The sequence below is a fragment of the Rhinolophus hipposideros genome, assembly GCF_964194185.1.
Source record: "Rhinolophus hipposideros genome assembly, chromosome: 15".
NCBI classification, from domain to species: domain Eukaryota; kingdom Metazoa; phylum Chordata; class Mammalia; order Chiroptera; family Rhinolophidae; genus Rhinolophus; species Rhinolophus hipposideros.
Genome location: NC_138061.1, coordinates 59,967,294 through 59,991,691, shown reverse-complemented (window position 1 = coordinate 59,991,691; position 24,398 = coordinate 59,967,294). Strand labels below are relative to the sequence as shown.

Below are 24,398 nucleotides of genomic sequence, written 5' to 3'. Positions count from 1 at the left end.
AAAAGTCTTCTTCCCCAACCATTTGAGATTTCAACTGTATTTAGCATCAAATCCTTTATATTTTCAAATTTTTCTACAGCTTATCTCCCATCAACTGAGAGTTTTTTTTTAAAGTGATTAGTTACACATCTTTATCTTTTCCCTGAATTATTGTTTTTCTTGCATATGACTGAATTGAAGATTTTAAGAAGTTCAATTCACCCTTGAAAGTTGGTCTTTATCTTTCACTTTAAATAAACCTGAAGAATTTTGAAATGTTATTATATAATGGAATGAAAGGAAAACAAACATGATAGCATAAAAATAGAAATGAGTTCCGGTGGCGGAGCTGTGGATTACCTAGCGCCCGGCAAAATGGAGCTCGAGGCCATGAGCAGATACACCAGCCCAGTGATCCCTGCTGTCTTCCCCCATCTGACGGTGGTGCTGTTGGCCATTGAAATGTTCTTCACCGCCTGGTTCTTTGTTTACGAGGTCAACTCCACCAAGTACACTCACGACTTCTACAAAGAGCTCCTCATCTCCTTGGTGGCCTCACTTTTCATGGGCTTTGGGGTCCTCTTCTTGCTGCTCTGTGTTGGCATCTACATATGAGCTCCCAAGGGTTCCACCCAGGCAGCTTCACCGAATCCCTGCTTTTGTAAATTAATTTTTTTAACTTGCTGGAAGTGTCCTACTTGCTGCTCACAATAAAGGCAGATGTGTGACCAAAATTTTTAAAATTAAAAAAAAATGGAAATGAGCTTGATCAACTATGTAATAATTGTAAGCTAACTAAATAAAATTATAATACACACTAAAAAAAAAAAATATATGCTTGAAGAGACATTATGTGAGATTAGATAGGTAACACCTTCTGGCATTATGTTGATAACTATCAAAATATGAGCTTCATTTTATTGTTTACTTCTGTCTATGTTTGAAATTCTCTATAATGAAAATATTCTGTAGAATCCCTCAAACAAATGAGCTTGTATGTTTATGCTTCTGTTTTGGGGTTGATAGAGAGCAGAAGACATTTGAGACGTGTCCAGCTATGAATCTGTACCAGTAATGGGCACAGAGTAAAAACTCAGCTAATGTTCTTAATTAATGAGATAGAATTACAGATGGGCCCCCAGGGAGAGCTGGAGCCAGTTGATAGCATGGGACCAGCTATTTCCACGCCAGCTTCCTTGATTCTAACCTATGTCCACACTGATCTTGTTCCTCTGGGGCTCACGTGCCAGCGCCCTTCCAAACCAGATTGGCTGTCTCGAGACATTTGCATGCCTTCAGGAATGGACTGTGGCTTTGGGTTTCTCTAAGTGCTTTTCTCGCTTTTGTAAGCTAGCCTTCAGGTTCCAGCCAGGGCCATCTGAGCCCAGAGTTTGCAAGAAATGGAGTTGGCCTTAACCCTTAAAATATGACTGCTAGCCTCATCCTCATGGCTTAGTTTGACCAGTGGTCCTGTTCTGGATGGAAGTAATTTGAAGATGGGCATGTTTTCTTTAAGGTGACACAAAATTGTGCGCAAAAGGCAGAAATTGCATTTCAGACAAGAATAGATTCACTCAACAACTCTGGCCCCCTTTCCTGTCTCTCCCTGTGGGTAACTTTGTCAGATGGCTATAACCTGCCTATTTGGTATGTCATACTTCCCACAGCCCACAGCTGAGGCTACCAAAGAAATTCAAAGAAGCGTTGGCATTCCTCTGGTAGTAAGGGGTTAGGCATTTTCTATGCTCAAGTCACCATGCTACATAGCCACCATAGCCACCCTGGGGAGTGAGGCAGGGCCCTCCCTGCTGGGGGGACTAGGGGCAGTGGTGAGCAGGCTTGCTGGGGCCAAAGAGAGACATGCTGCTCCAACTCATTAGACTCTGGGGAACAAAATATTCAAGTCAAGCTGGAAAATAGTCCCCCAAAGCAGGAGGAGACAGCCTCATGGGGAATAGAGAGCAACAAGCTAAGAACCACCCCCAAGTGAAGCACATGGATCTCCAGCAAGCAAGAAGTTTTCAGAGGCTTCCATTGTTGAAGCCCCGTCTCCTGAATGCTGAGTAAAGAATGCATGCCCTTGCAGTATCTGGTCCAAATCTTCAGCTGAGAGAGATCAGCAGCAGCTCAGAAATGCCATTACTTTTGGGGAAAACCCATATGTAGTGGTGTGGTAGAGGTTGTGAGATGCCACAAGATTCCTTCTGGAACAGAAGACTTATTTTCCCAACTAGTGGGTGTGTTGCCACCAAATACCCTCAGCTGTCCTTTTCAGGGAATGACCCAGTTAAAGGAAAGTTCCTTGCCCAGGTTGTGCCTCATTCCCAGGGCAGCTCATGTCCAAGATGCACACAGTGGTGTAAAGGCTCAGCTCTCTCTTCCAAAATGGGGACAGATCTGAAGCCTCATCCCATCTTCAGAATTCCCCGTAGGGTCAGCTGAGGTTTCCACAGAGACTGCATCACAGATCAACTTTTCCTTCTACCCAGTCCTGCTTCCTTCCCTTCCTTTCCCATTCTTCCCCTTCCCTTCCCTTCCCTTCCCTTCCCTTCCAGAAGTGTTTATTCCAAAGCACTCCCTAATTAGCCTTCTGAATTCAACATTCCCACTCTACATGTATCCCATGTGCCAAGACTATGAATAGAATAGGTGAAAGAGAGTAAACAAGATACAGTCCTCGCCTTGAAGAAGCTGACAGGGACACGTATATGTCTGTGTTTGATTGTTTAGTATAGTAAACAGCAAGGTAGTGAAGAGCAAAGCTTTGCAGTCAGACAGACCTGGTCTCAAATAGCATCTCTGCCATTTGCTAGCTGTGTAATTTTGGAAAAGTCATTTAACCTTTCTATGCTTCAATTTCCTCAACTTCAAAATGTCAATAATAACACCTGCTGAACTGGTTGTCATAGGGAATAAATGAGATGTGTGTATAAAAAGAGTTTATCACAGTGTTTGGCCCTATAGCAATGTTGTACATCCCAAATTTGCAGTATTCTAAGGAAGAAAACAGTATAGATAAAGGGAGGTTTTATTCTATCTGGGGATAGAAAACAAAGGCTTCTCAAAGGTGGTAAGGCCTGCTCTGAGAAATGAATTTGTTAATGCAGACACAGAGGGAGAGGACGTGATGGGAATTCTGGGCTAAAGTGCCATTAGGCTGTCCATGATATATCTTCTCTCAGTCTGTCATTAAAATCCATGACAGTACAGAAAATTTGTACACACACAAAATACAAAATGTAACAAGGAATTCCAGGGTACAGGGCAGTCTGAGAAGAATCCCCCCACTTGGCAGCAGTGACACAGAACACAGGAGTGACACAGGAGTATCGTGAGAGGCCCAGGCAGGCTCTGCCTTCTCTCAGTCTGGAGAGACCCTTGTGCACATAAAATTGACCTATAATAAAAGAGCTGCATCTGTTAGGAAGTGCTCAGCTGCAAGTGACAGAAAACCCCTCTGAACCACTTTAAGGCTAAGAAAATGTTTTCTCACAAGATGGCAGCCCACATCCAGGCCCCTGTCCTTGTACTGCAGTGGCCCTGGCTCTGCCTCCCGTATGTCTTGGCTTGGCCCTCAAGAAACTTCCTCAGCCCACAAGGCAGCTTCAACAGCTCCAAGCATCACACCCAGACACGTCAGTCCAGAGACAGAAAGGGGGCTGTCTCTTCATTGTGTTTCTTGTTAAGAACAAAAAAGCCTTTTCCGTTATTCCCCCACATTTTGCTGGTCAGATTATGCCTCTTGTCCATGCCAATCACCAACCGTTGTAACTTATCATGGGCATATGTAATATTTTCCCTATTACCTTTTCAAGGCTTCATTTATTGAGCTGGTTCATTCTTTTTTAACAACTTCACACGACTCTGTTAGGGAAATGGAAAAAAAATCACAAGTATAGACAAATCAAAACCCAACATCCTGGAACAGAAGATTGAGTCTATCTTTCCTAAAACACAGTCGTCATGAAGAATGGGGTGGACACCCTCAAAACCAGGACTTATGTATCAGGAAGACACTGGTAAAAAGAACAAGCTATCTCAATATATAAAAACATGAAAAGTTAGGGAGGAAATGTTACATAAGACACATGATAAGTTATCATTTATGTAAAACACAGACAAAACTCATATTATGTATGTGTGGGGGGGTGTAAGTACATAATGGACATGTATGTGTGTGCCCGTGGTCTAAGTGTACATATTATATGTATGTATATATGTGTGTGTGTCTCTGTAGCAAAGGATGGTATATAGCTTTGAATGTCAAGCAAGGGAGTTTAGAATTGAAGACTCATAAAACAAGAAGGAAACCACTAGAGCAGAGCTATGCTTTCAAACGATTGGTGTGGAAAGTTATACAGGGTAAACTGAGGAAGTTAAGACTTGAGTCAGGGTGACTGAATGTTGTAAGGACCCCGGTCTGGTTGTAGTGATGGTTGATAAGACATGATAGATATGGAAGAGAACATTCAAAGGGGATATTTGGAGTGATTTGATGACTATATATAACCAGGGAGAACAAAAAGATTATAATAACTAACATTAACTGAAAGTGCTTATCTTATGTTTGCTGGGGTTGGAAACAGACAGACAGACAGACAGGTGTAAACTGATACTCATTTAAACCTTACTCATATTCCTATGCAATAGGTACTATTTTTGTCCCCATGTTACAAATGAGGAAACTGAGGCACAGGTAAATTAAGCCACTTGCTCAAGGTCACATCCAAGGAATGGAGTTTGAAGATGGAATCCAGTTTGTCATTAGAACTGGAGCATTTGCAAGTTGGGAAATTTATCCTTGAAGGTTGGAAGGGAGATAGGAGCACAACTCTCACAGAACTCTTCCAGTAGTGCTCTATCTTGGTGAGCTTTATTTATTCATTTACGTATTTATTCTTTACAGACTAAGTATTCTTAAAAACAGTATCTTTCTTCCTGACAGTCTGTTTTTCTGGCATGCTGCAGTGCTGACTTCAGAGTGAATTTTCAAATGCGATCCTTTTTAAATCCCCTGTGTGGTCTAAATCAGTTCCTGCCTTGTATGCCCGTCCCCCACCCCACTCCCGTCAGCCCCTGTTTCACTGAACAAGTATTCTGTGTTTCAGGCCCGGAGGCTTGTTTTGTTCCCTGTGGATGATGGATGTTGTTTCCTTTGGGCTCCAACATGTCTCTCAGGGGAACTGGGCTATTTCTTTCCCAAGGCTATTCAATGATTTCTTACCAGTAGCAGGGTGACTTGGGACCCCACCATCTTGAGTATACTGGTCTGACCCAGACTTCCTTAGAGTTATAACAGAAACAGCACCCCACCCACCCACGCTCTTCAGCTCCCCCATCTGCTTATAAGAAATAACTCAAGGGATGGAAGAACCCAACAAATAAAGGTCCCCAAACTTTGCAGCATTCACACTCTCTAGAAAGCACTAGAAAATTAGGGGAAATTAAGATAGGAAGGAAGAGCTCAGGCTGATTGTGGATGTAGTAGAGTACTTATAACTGCTTGGGTTATGGAGCTAGATTGCATGGGTTCACATGCTAGCTCCTTCACTCACTGCCCATAATAGCCTTAGACACATTATTTAAACTCTTATGCTTCAGTTTCCTCAACAGCAAAATAGAGACTTTAATAATGATACCTAACATATATGTTTGTGATAATAATTACACTATTTTCTAGATGTACTCAGGACAGTGACTAGAAGGTAATAAGCACTAGTCATTAATATATCATTAGAATAAATTCTTAGGCTAGGTTCCTCATCTGACTCAAAAATACGTAGGTAGTTATTTTCTCCCAATAACAAACACTAGTGACTTTACAATTGAACTAGAAAAACTGTGCATATACCCATTAAAATTTTAAATACATATAACTTATGTTTAGGCACCTTGAAATTTAGGAATTTATCCTAGAGACATGTTTGCAAACTTTGTAGATACAAAGTTATTAATTACAGCATTGTTTGGAACAATCAAAAACAACCTAAAATATTCATTAATAGGGGACTGATTAAATACATCATAGCACATGCATAAAATAGAATATGTTACTACTCTTAAAAAGAACAAGAAATATATTTATGTGCTTATATGTGGAAAGAACTCTATATTGATTTATTTAGTTTCAGTATGGTATGCATAATATCCTACCCTTTGGTAATAGTTATAGATGTATGTGTGTGTATATGTGAATTAAACACATTACACATGATAGATATATATATATGAATGATATATATTGTAATTCACATGTATATATAATTATATATTTGTGTATATATAATTATGTATTCACATATAGACACATAAACATATGTTTCAGCTTACATCTATATATAAGCTCTATGGTGCATACATTAAAAATAGGCATTTAGTTGTCTCTTGGGGGTAAGCTGATTGACTAGAGCAGAAGTGTGGAAAGGAGTCTTATTTTTCACCATATGTCCTTTTGCTCATTTTGAATTTTGTACCTTGAACTTGTACTATAAAAAGTATTTTTAAAGACATGTGCAGGACCCAAATAAAGAAAATCATGTAGTTCAACCCCATCGGTAAAACCAAAGAAATATAAAATTATACAACAATTAAATATTTGCCTATAAAAGTGCCAAAGTCTTTTTGATTTGTTTTGCTTTAAGATAAACAGTTTGCTCTCAGTGCTCATAAAGTAGCAGGAAATGGGAAATCTCATCTGCCACTGGTGGTAGTTAATGACTACACACATTTGGTAAAACTATTACTTCACAGTTTCAGATGAGTAACCCATTTCTAGAAATCTATGCCTATGGAGTTAACCCAAGTTGGAGACAAAGACATATGTACAAATGTAAATCCACAAGACTAGATAAATAGTGTTTGAAATAATGTTTTTGAAATTATAACAAAACAGAGGTCACGCTTTTGGGTTTTTTTAATAGCAGTAATACCTTTTCAAGTTATTTAAGGTAATTTTCATGATAGAAGTAAGACTTGAACATTTGAAGTAATAATGGATATTGGGGACAACCTCATGAGATAACATTAAATAAATAGTATATGCATATATGGGCAGTGCTATCCTTCCTTTCCATATATTTTTTTGCAAGTGCATGTTCTTTGTCTTATTAACACCATGAAACTTCATCCCTCCCATACATCCCATAACTATAGTCTCTATAGTTCTTAACAATGAACGGGACATGACAAACAATTCAGATCAAAGAATCTTAAGGTTATTTTATCAAGACAGCACCACTGGAACAGTCTATGTCCCTTTTCAAATCAGATGCTAAAAAAAAAAAAAAAAAAGAACGCTTTCATTAAGAACCTGCTGCCTTATTAAAACATCTTCTCAGTTGGCTCAATCTGCGTAATACTCTCCCCAGCATCTTCCTGGTACTACAGGGCTGAAAGCCTGGAAACTACATTTCTAAGACTCCCTTGCCAGCAGGATTTTAGTTAGATTCAGCTACTGAGAGGAATTCATATGCAATCTGGAAGGCGGAAGGAAAGGAGGAGGCACTGCTGTGCCCCACAGCAGCTCATGGGCATCAGCTCAGGGACAGTTATGGGGTGCACTAGCAGCTTCCAGGTTTCTTTCTAAAAACGACTCACATTGCTGCTTCAAGGGATTCCTGCAGCCTTCTAATCTCCAAGGAAGTTTGTCTATGATTACTGCTTTCTAGGTTCCCTGAAAGCCAGCAGCACCTTCCTGAACCTTCAATCTCCTGCCCAGCTCTTCTAAGGATCCTGTAAGCTCTTAATTCCCTATATTAACACTCTTTCTGATTAAAATGCCTAGAGTGGTTGCTCTGTCCCTGACTAACCTCTGACTGATAGGACTTCCAAATTCATAATTCTCATGTCTCCGCAACAATCTTCATCCTGTCAAAAAATGCATTGACTAGAAAGAAAAATAGGAACATAGCTGTTGATATTCATGTTTTCAGAAAGCTCATTTACATGTTTATCTTTTTGATATCTCATGATCTAAAAATATGACCAAAAAGAGTCCAGAAACTCTGGCATTCTTAACTTTTAGGTGTTCAGCAGGACACCTTCTTGCCCAGGTTGATTTTGACCTCTCCCATTCTGGGACACTTAGCAGTGAAGTTGTCACAACTGGGAAGATGGGGTTTTGCTTGGTGGCATCAGGTGGGTACAGGCCAGAGATGCTGACTAACATCCTACAATGCACCAGAAAGTCCCACACAACAGAGCACCGTCCAACCTGTAATGCCCCTGTTGCCAAGTTTGAAAAATGCTGCCTCAGTCTTTTTCATCAGTCTTCTGAGATCATTATATCAAAGCTCAAGTTACACAGTTTTATCTCCTATATGATAAGGGAAGAGAAATGTCTGTAATTAATTCCAAAAATGGGCCATAGTCAAAACCTGTGATATAGATGAGGGAGGAATGCTTTTAACCCAGATACTGGAGGATGATGGGCAGGGGGAGGGCTAAAAAGAGAAAAGAGAGAAAAGACTCTTAAGTGCAGAAATTAGGGCATCTCTCTCTCCCTCAAAATAATGACTGTTAATTTCTGTGTGACCAATTATGAATGCCTTTTCTTTCCCTCTTTGCAGTTTTCCGTATTTTCTAAATTTTATATAATGGGCATACATTACCTCTATAATTGTAAAAATAAAAATTCAATAAGCATTACATTTAAAAATAGACAGAATGAGAATAAGCAACCCTTTCCAGGAAATATTCTGGTCATTTTGTGGCAAGTACTTCACAACATCTCTGAAATCCTCATGGGAAATAGAGACAAATAAAAAAATTATGCAACTCCCACCAACCTTATCGTTCTGCTTTACAATGACACACCCTCCACCAAATTTTGCTAACAAGGTTTCTCAGATGTACCCAAGACGGTCAGAAAAGAATCATAAATTTCCCTAAGCGACAGTGTGGTGTGCTGGATCAAGGATCCCACCCTGTTTGAATTAAAAAATTGTTGTTCAGAGGACACAGAGTCCTCAGGAGAGGAAGAAAAAGTCTCCTCCTCAGTGTCCTACAAGAGGCAGGCCAGGTAATCAAAATTGATTTGTAAGACCCCTGAGTGTGAAATTCTGTCACCTTGGAATTATGTGGGTTCACTAAGAGCAACATTTTACTGTGCAACAGTATTTATGACTAGAGGTTAGCTTTTCATCAGATTCCCAGTGGTTGAGCCCTGCAGATTCCCCTGCGATCCCTGTGGGGCGAAACCAGAGCAAGAGCTCCCACAAAGGAGCCACAATGCTGGCCAGGGGAGACTGGATGTCACCCCTAGGCTCTCTCTTCCCACTGGAGGAACGGGAGGCTCAGGGGAGGAACAGAGAAGTCAGCGTGTAGCCACTCCTCTTACCCTCCTAATGCAATCTGTCCTGGTCTCTGTGGTGCCCACGCGGGGCGGGGGGGCGGGGGGGGCGGGGGGGGCAGTGCTTCAGCCTCATCCTGTGTTCCAGGGCTCCCTCAACGGTGCCTTGTCCATGAATAGTTGTTAGCTGTTCTTCTTTTGAGTGGAACCTGTGTCGCCATCCTGGTGATATCACTCCAAGGCTAGCTTTTAATCTGTGGATTTTCAGGATGCAGCTCATTCCTGAATTTTAAATACGCATGAAATATTTATTTTGTTATTTTGAATATATGAATTATTTATATACCATTGGGCCACACTTGGAACCAGGGCAACTGGCTTCCTCTCTTTCTTCTCTTGGAGCAATTTCCTCCCAGCTCTGAGAGGGAAGAGACTAGCCATAGCAAGAGTGCTCCTTAGTCATAAAATGTTCATAAGACCCCTTATAAGCGTAATTGATACAAGCTTCAGACCCTCCTGAAAACTCATGGGCTGTGGTTAACCTGTGCCCAGCAGGGTAGCTGCACAGGCTACAGGGGGTTCTCAAGTCCACTGCACCACCCTGAGCTTGGAGTGGACCAAGATCAAGAGTGAACAATATCTCCAATTAGGTGTCCTACTCCCAGTGCTCACCTGATAGGATCAGATAAGTACTGTGACAGGGAAACATAACTTTTTATTTACAGTTTCGCCATTGCCTTCTAAGGAAAATAAATTCTAAAAGACCTCTTTGTTTACTGAGGGGAATAATGGGTGCGAGAATGCAAGATTGGAGAAACTACAAGAACAATAGATAAATCTCTCGTTCAAGCTACGAAGGGATATAAAGAGATGGGAAATGATAGAAGGGAAGGTGAGGCTAGACTAGCAAGGTAGGAAGAGGTTTTAAGAGCATTTGTAAGAACAACTTTGTGAGGGAGAAATGGTGAATGAGGATATCTCTAAATTAAATGTTGTTGTGTGATGGGTAATGTAACCCTATGTTCCATTTCCCCTTAAAATCTCTATTAAAATCTAGACTTCTTGGTAACGAGCAGGGCCTTATACATTATAACTAGTCAATAAACATTTGTTGAATTAATGAATGAATAAGCAGACAAAGGATCATTTAATAAAGTTAAGTTTTTCTCTCTGTGGGGGTACACAAAAAGTACTGGGTCTTTCCTCTTTCAGGCTGTTCTGCTGTCTTCATAATTGTGGCTTTTAAGACTGCATAAATTCCAACTCACTGACATGCCATAATTTACTTATTCATTATAATTTGCTTTTCTATCAGAAGCAATGCTCAGTGAACATCTTTGGACACACAGCCTTTTTCTACGTACATCTAACAAACTGCTTTCCCAAAGGTGCGGGAACCAGAATACATTGACAGTCATGAGGTGGTTGGAGAATCAATTTGAACCAGACAGGAAGGTCTGAGCAAGCAGGTTTTTTAGGCCCCAGTTCCAACTGCTGGTCTTCACAGTTGGAACTGTGAAGCTTTGTGAAGCTTTGGTCATTGGTCATTGCATAAACTTTTCTGAGGCCACCTCAGTCCAACCTCAATGTTACGTCCTGAGAATATGGAAGTGCCTTGGAGAGCCTTGATCTGGTGTGTTAGGCAAACATTTGAGCAAGTAGTGAGACAAGTGCGGTTACAGAAGTAAGCTAAGAGCGTTTTTGAGAATACAAGATGCCAGCATCTAATCTAAGATAAAACGTCAGGGAATGTTCCTGGAGGAAGTGATAGCTACACTCACCTTAAAGGAGAAATAGAAGAATCCAGTTGAGGAATAGGAAGGGTAGTGACTTCCAGACAAAGAGAAAAACATACCTAAAGGCACAGATGAGAAAAAAAGAAACCATTATGGAGCAAAGGGCATGAAATGTCCTGTGTATAATGGGGAATGAGGACAATACATAAGAATGGCTGAGAAGATAAGTAAAAGATACAAAAGTTTTTGAATATACTTCTGGGAGTTTGGACCTCACACCACAGGCAAAATGGTTGCAAGCCCAAGGTTGACTGGCATGCTCGGATTTGCCCCATGTAAAGACCACTGGAAGGCAAGGAAAAGCTGAAGCCAAGGAGGCACACAAGCGTAACCAGAAGATACATGTCGAGAAATGGTCTGAGTTACAAAAAGCATCATGGAAGGTAGTGAGCTCCTAATATTTCTCAGGGAAGGTACACCCAGGTTCAACAGAACTGCAAAGCTCCGCCACACTCATTAATTTTTTCAGCTTCACCCAGACAAATAATCTCTCACTTTTCTGGTTCAGTTCTCCCAGGATTCCTCAGATTTCCAGTTCTTTGGACTTCGGGTTCCTTTCTCTGACTCCACCTTGTGCTGAGGGCTCCTCAGTGCCACCTTGTTTCTTGGATCACACTCCATAATTGCCTACTAATTTCTCCCTGGATCCTGACCCACACTGGCTCAGAAAGCTGCCTTTGCTCCACCTTGATATGTGGAGAGTGGATCCACCAACTGATGTCTTCATAGCATATTGGGGTATCAACATTGCAGTTCCCTCTATTCAGTCTATGGGGAACTGTATTCGTCTGGGTTCTCCGGGACAATAGGCGATAGATAGATGATGATAGATGATGATGATGATGAAGATAGATAGATAGATGATAGATAGATAGATAGATAGATAGATAGATAGATAGATAGATAGATAAAGAAATTTACTATAAGAAATTGGCTCACATAATCATGAAGGATGAGAAGTCCTGAAATCTGGAGTTGACAAGCTGGAGACCTAGGAGAGCTAATGGTGTAAGTTCCAGTCCAAGTCTAATTCCAAAGGCAAGAGAAGACAAATGTCCCAGCTCGAAGAACAGCATATAGAGAATTCCCACATTGGCGAGGGCCATCTATGTGACTCGGTCTAACCATTCAAATGTTAATCTCATCCAGAAACACCCTTATAGACACACCCAGAAATAATGTTTAACCAAACATCTGGGCACCCATATCCCAGTCTAGTTGACACTCAAAATTAACTATCCCAGAAACTAAGAGGACCCCAGCCAGGATTTGGAGGTCTTCGATACACCAGTCTCAGGATCTATGCTATTCAATAGGGTAGCTACATGCTTGAAATGAGGTTAGTCCGAATCAAGAAGTGCTACAATAGCAAAATACCAGATTTCAAGGACTTAGTACTAAACAAAAAAGATAAAATATATCATGAATAATTTTACATTGAGTACAAATTGAATGACAAATTTGGATCCTCTGGGCTAATAATGTACCTGCTAGAAAATGCCAAATCATATATGTGGTTCATATTCAATTTCTATTGACTAGTGGTGCTCTAGATGGCTGGGTAGGAGTATTAATTAGCAAGGATTAGCAGTGGCATTACTAGTCCAGATAAGATAGTTAAAAATTCAAGGTACAGTTTTAGTCTTAATAAAATACAACTGGACTCGCAAGGGAACTGAGGCATTGGCCACTGATAGGGTTGAGCTTGCCCTGGTGGGGAGACGGACCATTGTGGCTCCTGGGCCTAGGACTCCCCAGATACAGGCCATCTAGCTTTGACCTCATGAGGAAGGCCAGACCCCACTCCAGGGGGAATGGACACTGGCCTGCCTAAAGTACTGTACGGACTAAACTTTCAGGAGGAGGCTCTGCATGAAACCAGCAGCACCCTGCTGTGGATGGAAGGTGCTGACCCTGCTGCTCTCTACCTCCTTGCTGCTGTGAGTTGGGTAAATTCTACTCAGCAGGAACAATAACCCTCTCTGAAGCAATTCCTGTTCCCTCTGGTCAAACACATTATAAGTTTGTGTTTCCAGCTGGATAAAATCCTAAGGCTCTGCCCATATTATTGGACAAATAATCAGCCTTCCTTTTCTTTCGTTTGCTTTTCTAGATACTGAGAGGTAACGGATAGACTTAATTCCTTTTACTTAGGAAACTTCAAATCCATTTGTAAATACTGGTTTGGTTCTTAAATGGTCCTTGAGAGGTGATATATAATTAAAGACTGTTTAGATTTCACTTAAGCAAGGAGCTTCTGAGGTAAAAGAGTGGGGCTTGCTGGAGGTGCGTGTTTACAGATCTTATAAAGGTCTTTAAGCATCCAGCGGTGCCCACCAGCCCTCGGTTGGCAAACGCCCAAAGCATAAATCAGGAAGCTACATGGGGAAGGCAACCTGGGAGTTGAGGAACTTCCCAGAAAAGCAGGAAGAAAGGAAGGATGAACAAATAATAAGTGAGACTGAAAATGGCCACAGGAAAGCCTGGTTCCAGCCTATGTCTGCTGCCATGACTTCATGGAAAGGTCTGAGCTATGTCAGCCAGGAAGCCTGGGTCCTGCTGGGGTGGGGCTCGGAGAGGTCTTGGTGAAGTCCCCAAGACGTGCCAACACTCTGTCTTTCTTGCCAAGCAGCCATTACCACAATAGAAGTGACACTGAGACAGAGACCTGCTAACTCTCACAGGTGAGCTGAGGTGGCCTGGCACTAAAGGATGTCATGGACGAGAAGCCATAAAGACAGCAAATTCAGGTGTGGACAGTGCCTGAGGCTCATCAACCAAATTCATGTCTGTGTTAGGGTCCCATCGGAAGCAGAAGCCACGACAGTTATGTGAACGGAGCAATTTCATACAAAAAATTGTTAAGTCATAAAGTTCTTAACTAGGTAACTGAAAAGGTAAAAGGAGAACTCAGCTATTACAAAGGAAGTAACTGCAGGAAGTAGCTATTGTCCCTAGGACTAGAGGAACAAAGGAAAAAGGTTGGAATCATTAAAACTTAGAAAAGTAGAGAGGGAACTTCTTGAGCTGAAACTCAAGACTTAGAGAAGGGACACCAGCCAGTTCTGGGTCTCTGGCGATGAGGAGTGGTGTAGGATACCATGATTCTAGTTCTGTAAGGGCTGGAAAACCTGCAGATTGGATCCAGCGGCTGCTCCAGAAAGAAACTGCCTCTGCCAAGGTGAAGAAGCTTTATTGAGGGAAGGAGCTTGCTTCCCACTGCCTCCTCCAGCCCTGCAGTCTCCTGCCAGCGCCCCCTACTGGCAATGCCTAGCATAACAAGCAACTTGCAGAGCAGGAATATGATTGACGGAATCCCAGCTCCAGCATCAGAGAGCAGAGACAGAGGACGGGCTTTGGATCGAGAGACCATTATTTAATAATTGGCACAACGTCCATGTAGCAGATACTCAGTGCACAATGTTTGCCTCCAATTCTAAAATATGCTAATCAATAAAGGCAAGAAAATAGGTCTCGGAGGCTCAGACGCACCTAAATACATTTAGGAGATAAGGGAGTTGTAAACAGTCAGAAATTAATAAGTAGCATTGGGGTTGGGCTTGATTCCCACTATTGGCAAATCGAATCAAGACAGAGGAAATAGGGAAGGAAATGAACCCACTGCAGAAAATAGCAGCTCAGGCTGAAGGAGCTCGGCCAGAAGAGGCTGGAGAAGCCAAGAGGGAGGTCACTGGGGTTTCACATCTCGTAGTAGAGCTCAGCCAGGTGTGTTTCCAGCAGCTGGAGACAAGCTGGTCCTCAGCCAATGCTGGTGAAGACTTGGCCTGAACTGTGTTTCCAAGGCTGAAGATGGGCCACGGGCTAAAAGCCGTAGGCATTGGGAGCTGGCCCCTGGTATGATGTCACAGTGCATGTGTGAATTGATTCTGGAGGTAAGGAAAGTCCCACACTTGGCTTTGGTTGTGACAACCAGAAGAACCAAGTGGTTTCTTGTTCTCAGGGTCCCTTTGACTCTTCCCATCAAAGACATTGGTCTCAGAGGGGAAGGGGATTTAATGCTAGATCTCAGCATTATGACATTGCTCGTTCCTGGTCCTGAGGTCAGTAAGGAGTGTTTGAGTAAACTCAGCCAGACTCCTGGAGGCTCCCCAAAGGCTAACACACACTCAGAGTAAAATAGGGCAAAGTTGGCAGGAGAGACAGGTGAATGTGAGCAGAAGGAGTCAATAAGGGGCTTATTGAGTGATTGAACTTTTCTTTGTGGAGTCCATTACACTGCTTAGGTAGAAGGTGATAGAATAAAATATTAACTTTAATACTATAATATTGCTTTGCCCCGGCCCCCAGCCCATGCCTGCTGAAGCATTCTGGCCTGGCCTATTGCAGTTTCCCCACCCTTCAGGATCCTCAACCCTGTCATACCACTACTAGAGCTGTTGTGTTAAAGAATAGAGATGAAAGAGAGAGACTAACAATGAGGCCCTTGGTGTGAGAACTTTTGTGCATGTTCAGGGGGCTTTGAAGACCAAGTCCTAGGGAACAGCTGCAGTGAGGGAAGCAATATGAGGAAAAGAAAAGGAGAATTTGCAAAGTATTGCCAGGGGCCATGCTTTCCCTTCATGGGCCTACAGACGTATAAGAAAAGAACATAAATTGTTTTAAAATTACTTTTGGCCATACACTGTTTCTTTTAACCACAACACTGCTTTGGGAGTAAACCACGGGAGTGGTGGCTCTATAAAAGTCATGGAAACAATCTAAAAAGTCCCTCAGAGATATAGGGACAGTCAAAGAATCACCTAAGCCTTTTCTACTCCTATTTCCAAGCCCTGTCTTTGGCTAGGCCAGCTCTGGGCTTGGTGGCCTTCCCACTGCTGCTCTCACAGACTCAGCTCCTTCTCTCTCCTCCTAGCACTTCTCCTCCTAGCACTTAGTTCTCTGTTCCTTGAGGTCCCTTCTCAGCTTGACTATGGAGAGAGTTCCCCAGGCTTCCCAGGCTGTTTCCCCCACAGGCCAATCCAGAAGCCTTTCTCTATTTAAGAAACAGACTGGTGATGCCTACAGGTAGAGACATTGCTTTCCTTCCTCAGAGTAGTTGTCAACAACAAATCACACAGACGCATGCACAAACATACACATACACAAACACTTTTCTGGACATAAGTCTGCCAAACTGACCAGCACAGAAAAGGAAATGGAAAGTAGTGATGGCTCAGGTGACAACTTTGTCTCACTGGGTCTCTGGCTTCTCTGAGGCCCTATCTTGGGAGACGAGGCCCTGCTCACTGTAACACCATCACTTCCTTACAAGGAGATGGTAATCCTGGTTCTCCAATGGAAGTCCAGTCCTGTCTCCTGGGAGGAGGAAGGTGAACTTGGGAAAGGCACTTTTGGAAGAACTGTGCTGTTAGGAATGGGGGTTTCTGGAACCAGGAGTAGCAGAGAGAAAGCAGTGTGGGAAACAAAATCTAATCTATAGTCCAAGTATCAGGCATAGCTAACTTCATCCCCCGATGTACCAGTTCTCTTGAGATAACGTTCTGCTCCATCATCTTGACATACTTCAACATGTTCACTCCATCCAACGCACTATCGTTATGCATACTTGACCTCTCAACTTCAGTAAGTTGTGTCTGACCTCCAATTCCATGGTCATACCAATCATTCACACTGTTACCACAGACAACTCTTCTTCCAGCCCTTACTTCCATACTCATGGGAGTATCCGAACTCATAAAGACAACCAGTCCCTTAGATCCTTAATTTTCTTCCAGTCTACCAGGCAGTTCTTAGCCTCATTTTCTTCCAAATTCAGCATAACTTCTTTGTGAACTACCTGAATCATTTTCTCCCTCTGGAATTAGTGGGATTGACTGGTTTTGAACACTATCTCTAGCACATGCTGCCAATGTGACTTTGGAAAAATTTTACTTACCTGCAACTTGGTTTCCTCATCTGTTAAATGGATCTAATATTACATCCAACCTCTAGAGTTATTAAGAAAATTAAACAAAATAATATACATAAAGAGCTTAAATCTTTATGCTTAGAACATACCATGCACTCAGTAAATGTTAGGTATTACTACCACTGCCATTCCCCCACTCTTATCCATCAAAATCCCAATCCTGGTTCCGTGTTACAATATACATCTTCCAGAGTCCTCTACCTAGGAAATTGAGTGCCGCTATAGAAACAAACAAACAAACAAAAAAACACCTTTTAACTCTGAGAAGATTCCCCCACTGCCAATTAAACAAGAGTATTCTCACTGGATTCTCAGCTCCACGGCTATGCTTTGTCTGTGGTTAGCTTCTATTTTCATTTTCCCTAATTTCCAATCCATAGCTTCCTAATTTTTCTCAAGCCAGTTTATACAGCCCCCGAACATGCCCAGAAGAAAATTTTGTCTCCTGTTTCATTTAAAAAAATGGAGCCCACAGGTATAATTGCCCTCAACTTCCTCTAACCTAAATATTGACTTAGAACCACACAGAGAACTGCTTCTTTTCCTCCAGCCCCCTTCCTGTCCAAGGCCAAAGATCCTCTCTGCCTGTCTCTGCATCCTCCAGGACCTCCATCCATCAATTATCCCTTCCTATACCTTCAGCTTCCCCCTCTACTGAGCATTTTTACTCATTCTATAAATAGAAACGTTCCTCTCGTCCCCCTACCCGTAAGAAAAAAACTCCAGTTTTGACTTCACGTCCCTCCAGTAAGATTTCTCCTCGCTGTAATTTCTTACAAGTGTGCATAACTCCCATTCATCCCTCAACTTCTTACAGGCAGACCTCCATTCCTACCATCCCCTCTTCACCAGTCCTTATGTTGCTTCCACTTGCCTATGCTCCTGGCACTGATGACCATACCTTTTTCTTCCAATATCTGCGTCCATTTCCCCAGCCTGGACTTTGTTTAAGCAGCCACAACAACACACCCTCCACATTTTCTCCGTCCCTCTCCAACTTTCCCTGCTGTGTTGTGTTTATGGAACCCTCTTCTCCTAATTGCTCCTTGAAGGTTGCGATTTTCTTTTGGACCCACTACTCTTTTTATTCTACCTACCTTCCCTGGGTGCTGTTATGTTTTCAAATCTCCAGTTTTGATTTCTCTCTTAAACTTCAGATCTTAGTGGTTCTTTGAAATCTTCATTTGGATGTCCCACAGGACCTCAAACACATATTCAGACCTCATCATCCCTCTCCACATGCCTCAATTCCTCAAACTCAACATTCTGTACCCCAACTGATGAGGTCGTCATCCATCCACATTGTCTCAAAGACACGAATACAGTTTTTCCTCCTCCCCTATACCAACCTATCACCACTTTTTCTAACATTTACCACTTAAATATTCCCCAAATCCATCTCTTCCTCTCTTTCTCTACTGCCCTAGTTCCAGCTCCTCTCATCTCTTACCTGAAGGTTACCACCATCTCCTCATTGATTTTCCACCTTTGATCTTGTTGTTCTAAACACTCTCCTGAATGAGAGAGATAACTAAACACAAATCTGACCCATTTACTACCGTGCTTAAAATGTTTCAATGATTCCCATTTTCAGCATTTATTATAGCCTCAAAGGACCCATGTCATCTAATTTTCAGAAAATTCTCAGATTTTCCTCCTTCCACTCCCACCTTGTATATTAAGTTCCATTTAGACCAATGGTATAAGGGTCCCCATACACTGTACATTGTACTTACATCTGTGTGTCCTCTAAGCCCTAGCAGATGAAGCACAACTGTTTTTCTGTGTTCCCTTAGCAACCCTCACACACTGACATCTGAGCTTTCACCACACATAGCATTTGGGAAATTACTTTCTGGCTCTCCCACAGCCTGTGACCTCCTTGAAGGCAGGGTCATGTCTTAGTCATCTATGTGTGGCTGGTACCATCCCAGCCCCTGACCTAGGCTAGCTCTTAAGTAAATGCTTAAGAGCTGAACTGAACTGACTCTCTAAGTTGGCCACTATACCGCTCATTCTTAGAACTCTCCATATCTGGCCTACATCAAACCTTCCTACAACTGCCTCTTCAAAAGCAGGGACATTCCTTCCAGATGAAAGTCTTCTACTTCACTGTCGCGAGCTCTTTTCCTAACTCTCATTACACGAGTTTCCACTTCACTCATAAGGTGCCATAAGTGGAAGTTATTTTCAGATTTTAAATAAAATAAAAGTCATTCAATACCCAAAAGTCATCTAATACGATCTTTGTGTGGTGGAAAGGACACTCAATGGGGAGTCAGGACACTCGAGTTACAGTTGTGCTGTGTCTGATACACGATCGAGAACAAGGCACTGTACTGCTAGAGCTTCCGTCTCCTCATTTACACAGTACCTAGGTGGGGAACGCTGGGCTGGGGCCCTACTGTCTGACGTTTCAGTAGCTTTTTCTGTTTAGGGTTTACCAGGCATCATTACAAGCATGATAATGGTGTGGCTTGGTTGTCAGAGTAGCCTCAGTGGAGGCACAGAGATTGATAAGATGATGGGTTGGGGAACAAAAACAGGGGTAGAGAACAGGCTGTATTTGTCTCATCTAAGGATGAACCTAGGACAAAGAATCCCTGAAGGAAAAATATGGGCCTGAAAACATGAGACTCAGGCTCCAACCTGCATGCCCCAATGCTTTTAACTCTGTTGGACGCCTCACCACCCAGACTTAACTTGCTTGAATTTGTTCACTCCACACTTCTTCTCAGCCAGCCCTTTTCAAATAACACTTCCCTATAAAGCTTTCACTGTTGTCTGTTCTGTTACAAATGGCCCTAAAGCCAGAAGAGCCACAACAATGAAAAACTGCTCTCTACCCCAAATCCTGCATGGTGCCTGGTCTCTCCTTCAGGAGCCTGGCACATTCAGCCTTCCCCACACAGGCTGCCCTGTGCTCTCCCTGACTCTGTAAATCTCAAAGAAAGATGAGGGCCTGCCTCGCTCTGTGCTCTGAACCTCAGAGGAATCACAGAAAGGAAGGAAGTTTGCTTTAAAAACAGCAGCCACCAGTCAATGCTTCATAGCAGGAGAGGCAAGGAGCTGACTTTCAGTAACTCAGCAACCACTCACTTGTCAAGAAGAAAGCACATGATCTGCTCTATGGGGAGTGTGAAATGATTTCTTTCACACTGTTCCTTATTGGAACATTCCCTATCGACAGCAATCACTCATCCTCCCAGAGAGTCAGACTCAGAGAAACAACAAAGGATGAAGAATACATAGGATTGCACAGAGACGCACACACATATGCACACGCAGAAATTTACACTGAAACACGCAGGTGAACACACACTCAGTGCATACAAACCCTCGGGTATCCATTCACAAAGATGCTTAGAGATGCACAGAAACACACCAACGTTCATCAATTTGGACCTATGCAGCCTCAGACACATGGATGTTCAGATCCAGACGCAGGCTCACTCACATGCCCAGTCACTTATAAGCACATCACACTCAGGCACACTGAGCCTAGAGAAACATAGACTCTCAGAAAATAAAAGAGAAAGTGTACAGGCAGGCATAGCCACCTCAACTCCTAACAGACAGGTATAGAGGCAGCCACAGGAATTTTAGGACAGAGGTGATGTGGCAGATGTGTAGTTTGGTGATTAACTATGGACAATCAGAGGGTGGGTGGATGAGAGAAAACAATGCTGGAGGTGGGGAGTAAGAAGACCTGCTATTGCACAAATTGGGGTGAGAAGTGAGCAGGACTGGGGCTGCAAAGGGATGGATTCAGAGATTTTTTTAGGTCAAATTGAATGAATTTAGTGACTAATTCTCTGTATCTAGAAAAGGGGAAGAGGAGGAATGCCTCTTGGAATTCTGGCTTGGAAAGTAGGTTACACTGGAGAAGGGATAGCCAGAATGACCCCCTTTGGTTATGTAAACCATCTACTGAGGGTATCCTGAGTACCAGTTCCTGGGCGCAAGCCCTCTGGCTAAGACTTGGGGAGACTACAGCCTGAACCCCAGTGGTGTCTCAGAGCTTCATTCCAGGCATTTTGTCTGTCAGAGAAAGATAAGCATTCAGGGTTCAGATAACAGCATGAGCAAAGAGGCTGACCAGGCACACATAGGCATGACTCAGGGCTTTCCTGCCTGCAACACTTCTAATTAATCAGTTTCCTCCAGCTCTCTGAATGATTTGGACTACCATAAATTGCTATGGTCTAACAGCATGATCCTAAATTTCCCTTCAGATCCAGCCCTCTCTGGACTCAGAAAGACACTTTTGGAGGTGAAGGTCACCCTGTTCCTCAACTCTCCCCTCCCCCAGTTTTATGCTTTGGGCGAGCATTTATGTGTGCCACAGGATCCTGTTTCTGCAAACATTTTTAAACTTAAAAGTGTGATAATTAAAAAAATAAAGGGACACCTGAGCAAGGACTTAATAAGAAGTACCTAAATGCCATCTGGCAGTATTTATGGCCCCAAGAAAACAAAGGAGAACACTAGAGCAGGCACAACCCCTCTGGGACTAGCTGTGAAAACAAGCTTGAAAGGGAGAATTCTTGTAAAGGCAGCAGCTAAGCTGGCTGCAGTATAACATTAAGTCTTACTTGTGAAGGATGAGAGAGAAATTCTTCTCTCAAATGCTTCATTCCTGGGAACTTGGTGTGGAGTTAATAGAAACCATGTACCAGCAGAGGAAATGCTAGAGAAGTTCTGAGAGCTTCAGATGCACTCAGGTCTTCCCAGGAGAATCTGCTTTCTGTTTAGCATCGCTACTCCCACCTGTCCTGCCTCTGGGCCCCTTAACTGGGCATGAACATTGTTCTTAGCACACTGGGATAACAGAGACCAAGGACTTTAAGATGTCAGTCCTATGGAGGAACTTTTCTCTCTCTCTTTTTTTGTCCAACAAATCTCTATTAAATGACAACAGTGCAACACATGAAAGATAAAGAGATACCAGGAAAGGTTCAGACAGCTGTGTGGGAAAGCCACTGGAAGCAGCTTGGGTGTGCCCAAAAGTTGGGTGGGGCAGGGTCTCAGTGAATCACCAGGGCAAGAGAATGAATGGTGTTAGACATGTTGATGGAACTATTATAATATTTTAGAAAACAGTGGTGGTAAGTGCTAATAACAATACATACAAGGTGCTATAAAATGGCAGAGAAATAGTCACCACTTCTGCATTTGTGTGTGTGGCGTGGGGAGAGGAGTGTTATTTAGATTTCATGGAAGCAGAAGGTAGGCTAGACAAAAGGAGGAATGTGTTGAAAGCAGAGGTTGGGATTTCCACTCAAGATGGCAGAGTGGGTAAATGCTGTATTTGTCTTCTCTCATGACCACATCAAAATTACAACTAAACTATAGAACAACCATCATTGAGAATCACCTGAAATCTAGCTGAAACCAAGTCTGACCTTGAAGAACATACTAAAGATACTGATGGTAACATACTTACCATCTTGAGATTGGTAAGAGGGGGCAGAGATGTAGAACGGGCCAGTCCCACAACTTTGTGTGACCTTTAAAAATCTGGAGGGATATTTCAACTTCAGAGGTCTCCCCAGAGGAGCGAGGGGGTCCCAGCCCCAAACCAGGCTCCCAAAGCCCCAAAGCACTGGGTTCCTGTGCTGAGGAGAAAAGTCTCCATAACTTTCTGCCATGAAAACCACTGAAGATTGTGGCTGAGTTAGGTGGAGGGCAGCTAGAGTCCCAGGTAATCCTCTTAAAGGACCCATGCATGAACTTACTCACTGACAATCTCACTTGCTCTAAGCTCCAGTGATGGAGCCGAAACTTCAAAGGCACAAGGGACATATGTTTGGTTTTGAGGTGAGGGATAGAGAGGCAGCTCCCAGAAAGAAGTGTTGGCAAAAACCACTGTTTCTTTGTTGAGTCTTCCCTCCTTCCCAGCGTGCAGACATGGGTGCTGCCATATCAGAGTTTCCATCAACCTGGCTAATGCCGTTCATTCACTTGCCCTGGTGGTTCCCTGAGACCCTTCCCCACCCAATTTTTGGACACACCCAAGCTGTTTCCAGTGGCTTTTCCATACAAACAGCCTGTCTTGGCTCATGCTGCAGGCTTTCCTAAAATCTCTCAAAGGTTCACAAAATCCAAAAAAGCAGCATCTAGCTTCAGCATGCCCTGCACTTCTTGCCAAGCAGCTCCAAGCATGCCACTAGAGGCAACCAGCCTCAGTTTGTGGCTTGGCCTCTCAAGGCACCTCCAAACCCAGCTCAGATGATGGCCATCTGTGGATTGCTTTGTGGCTTATGCCCAGTGGCCCCAGGCAGGGTACGAGCTGTGTCTGAAATTGGCCTTCATCAGGACATCTTTTAGGAGGCCTCAGAACTAGCATACACAGTGTACAGCTTCAGACCAAGGCAGGACATCATGCAGCTGCCTCTGAGGACAATACACCCAAAGAGCAGATTGGGCAGGCACCAGAGCCTGCTAAAATGAATCCTGCTCCATTAGGCAAGCCCCTACACAACATTTTCTTCATTTTAGTCATGGACAGCCTTCACAACCAATCAGCCTGAAGATCAATCCCTCTCATTAACATGCAAACAGCAACCAAGGCTCAACTACAACAGGAGGGTGCATACAATACAGACAAGGGACACACCTGGAGTACCCTGCTCAGGTGACCAGGGCGACTGTGCCACTGTGCCCCACAGGATACCTACTACATAAGGCCACTCTACTAAGACTGGGAGATAGAGCAGCCCTACCTAATACATAGAAATAAATATAGGAAGGCAGCCAAAATTGGGAGTAAAAAAAAAACATGTCCCAAATAAAAGAACAGAACAAAGCTCTAGAAAAATAAATAAACAAAATGGAGACAGGCAATCTACAAGACAGAGTTCAAAATTTCCTGGTTATAAGCATGCTCAATGATCTCAGGGAGAACATCAACAAAGAGACAGAAAACATAAAAATTGATATTTAAAAAAAAAACATTAAAAAATAACCAGTCAGAAATAAAGAATACAATAACTAAAATGAAGAATACATTAGAGTGAATCAACAGTAGATTAGATGGAGCAGAGAATCAAATCAGTGATTTAAAAAATAAGGTACCAGGAAACACCCAATCAAATAAGCAAAAAAAAAAAAAAAAAAAAAAAAAAAGTCCAAAAAATGAAGACAGTTTACAAAGCCTCTGGGACATTATTTAGCATACCAACATTTGCGTTGTATGGGTACCAGAAGGAGGAGAGAGAGCAAGGAATTGAAAACCTATTTGAAGAAACAATGACAGAAAACTTCCCTAATCTGGCGAAGGAAACAGACATACAAGCCCAAGAAGCACAGAGTCCCAAACAAGATGAACCCAAAAAGGCCCACACCAAGATATATCATAATTAAAATGCCAAAGGTTAAACACAAAGAGAGAATCTTAGAAGCA

At 42.7% G+C, this 24,398-nt stretch overlaps 1 protein-coding gene across 1 annotated transcript; it reads left to right on the top strand.

Moving 5' to 3' along the window:
- Positions 1-354: 354 nt before the first annotated feature.
- Positions 355-594, top strand: LOC308507986 (dolichyl-diphosphooligosaccharide--protein glycosyltransferase subunit TMEM258-like; the record flags this gene model as incomplete). Its single annotated transcript, XM_081074111.1, has 1 exon — positions 355-594. One exon carries the CDS (start codon positions 355-357, stop codon positions 592-594), a length of 240 nt encoding a protein of 79 aa, XP_080930237.1.
- Between the last annotated feature and the right edge of the window lie 23,804 nt (positions 595-24,398).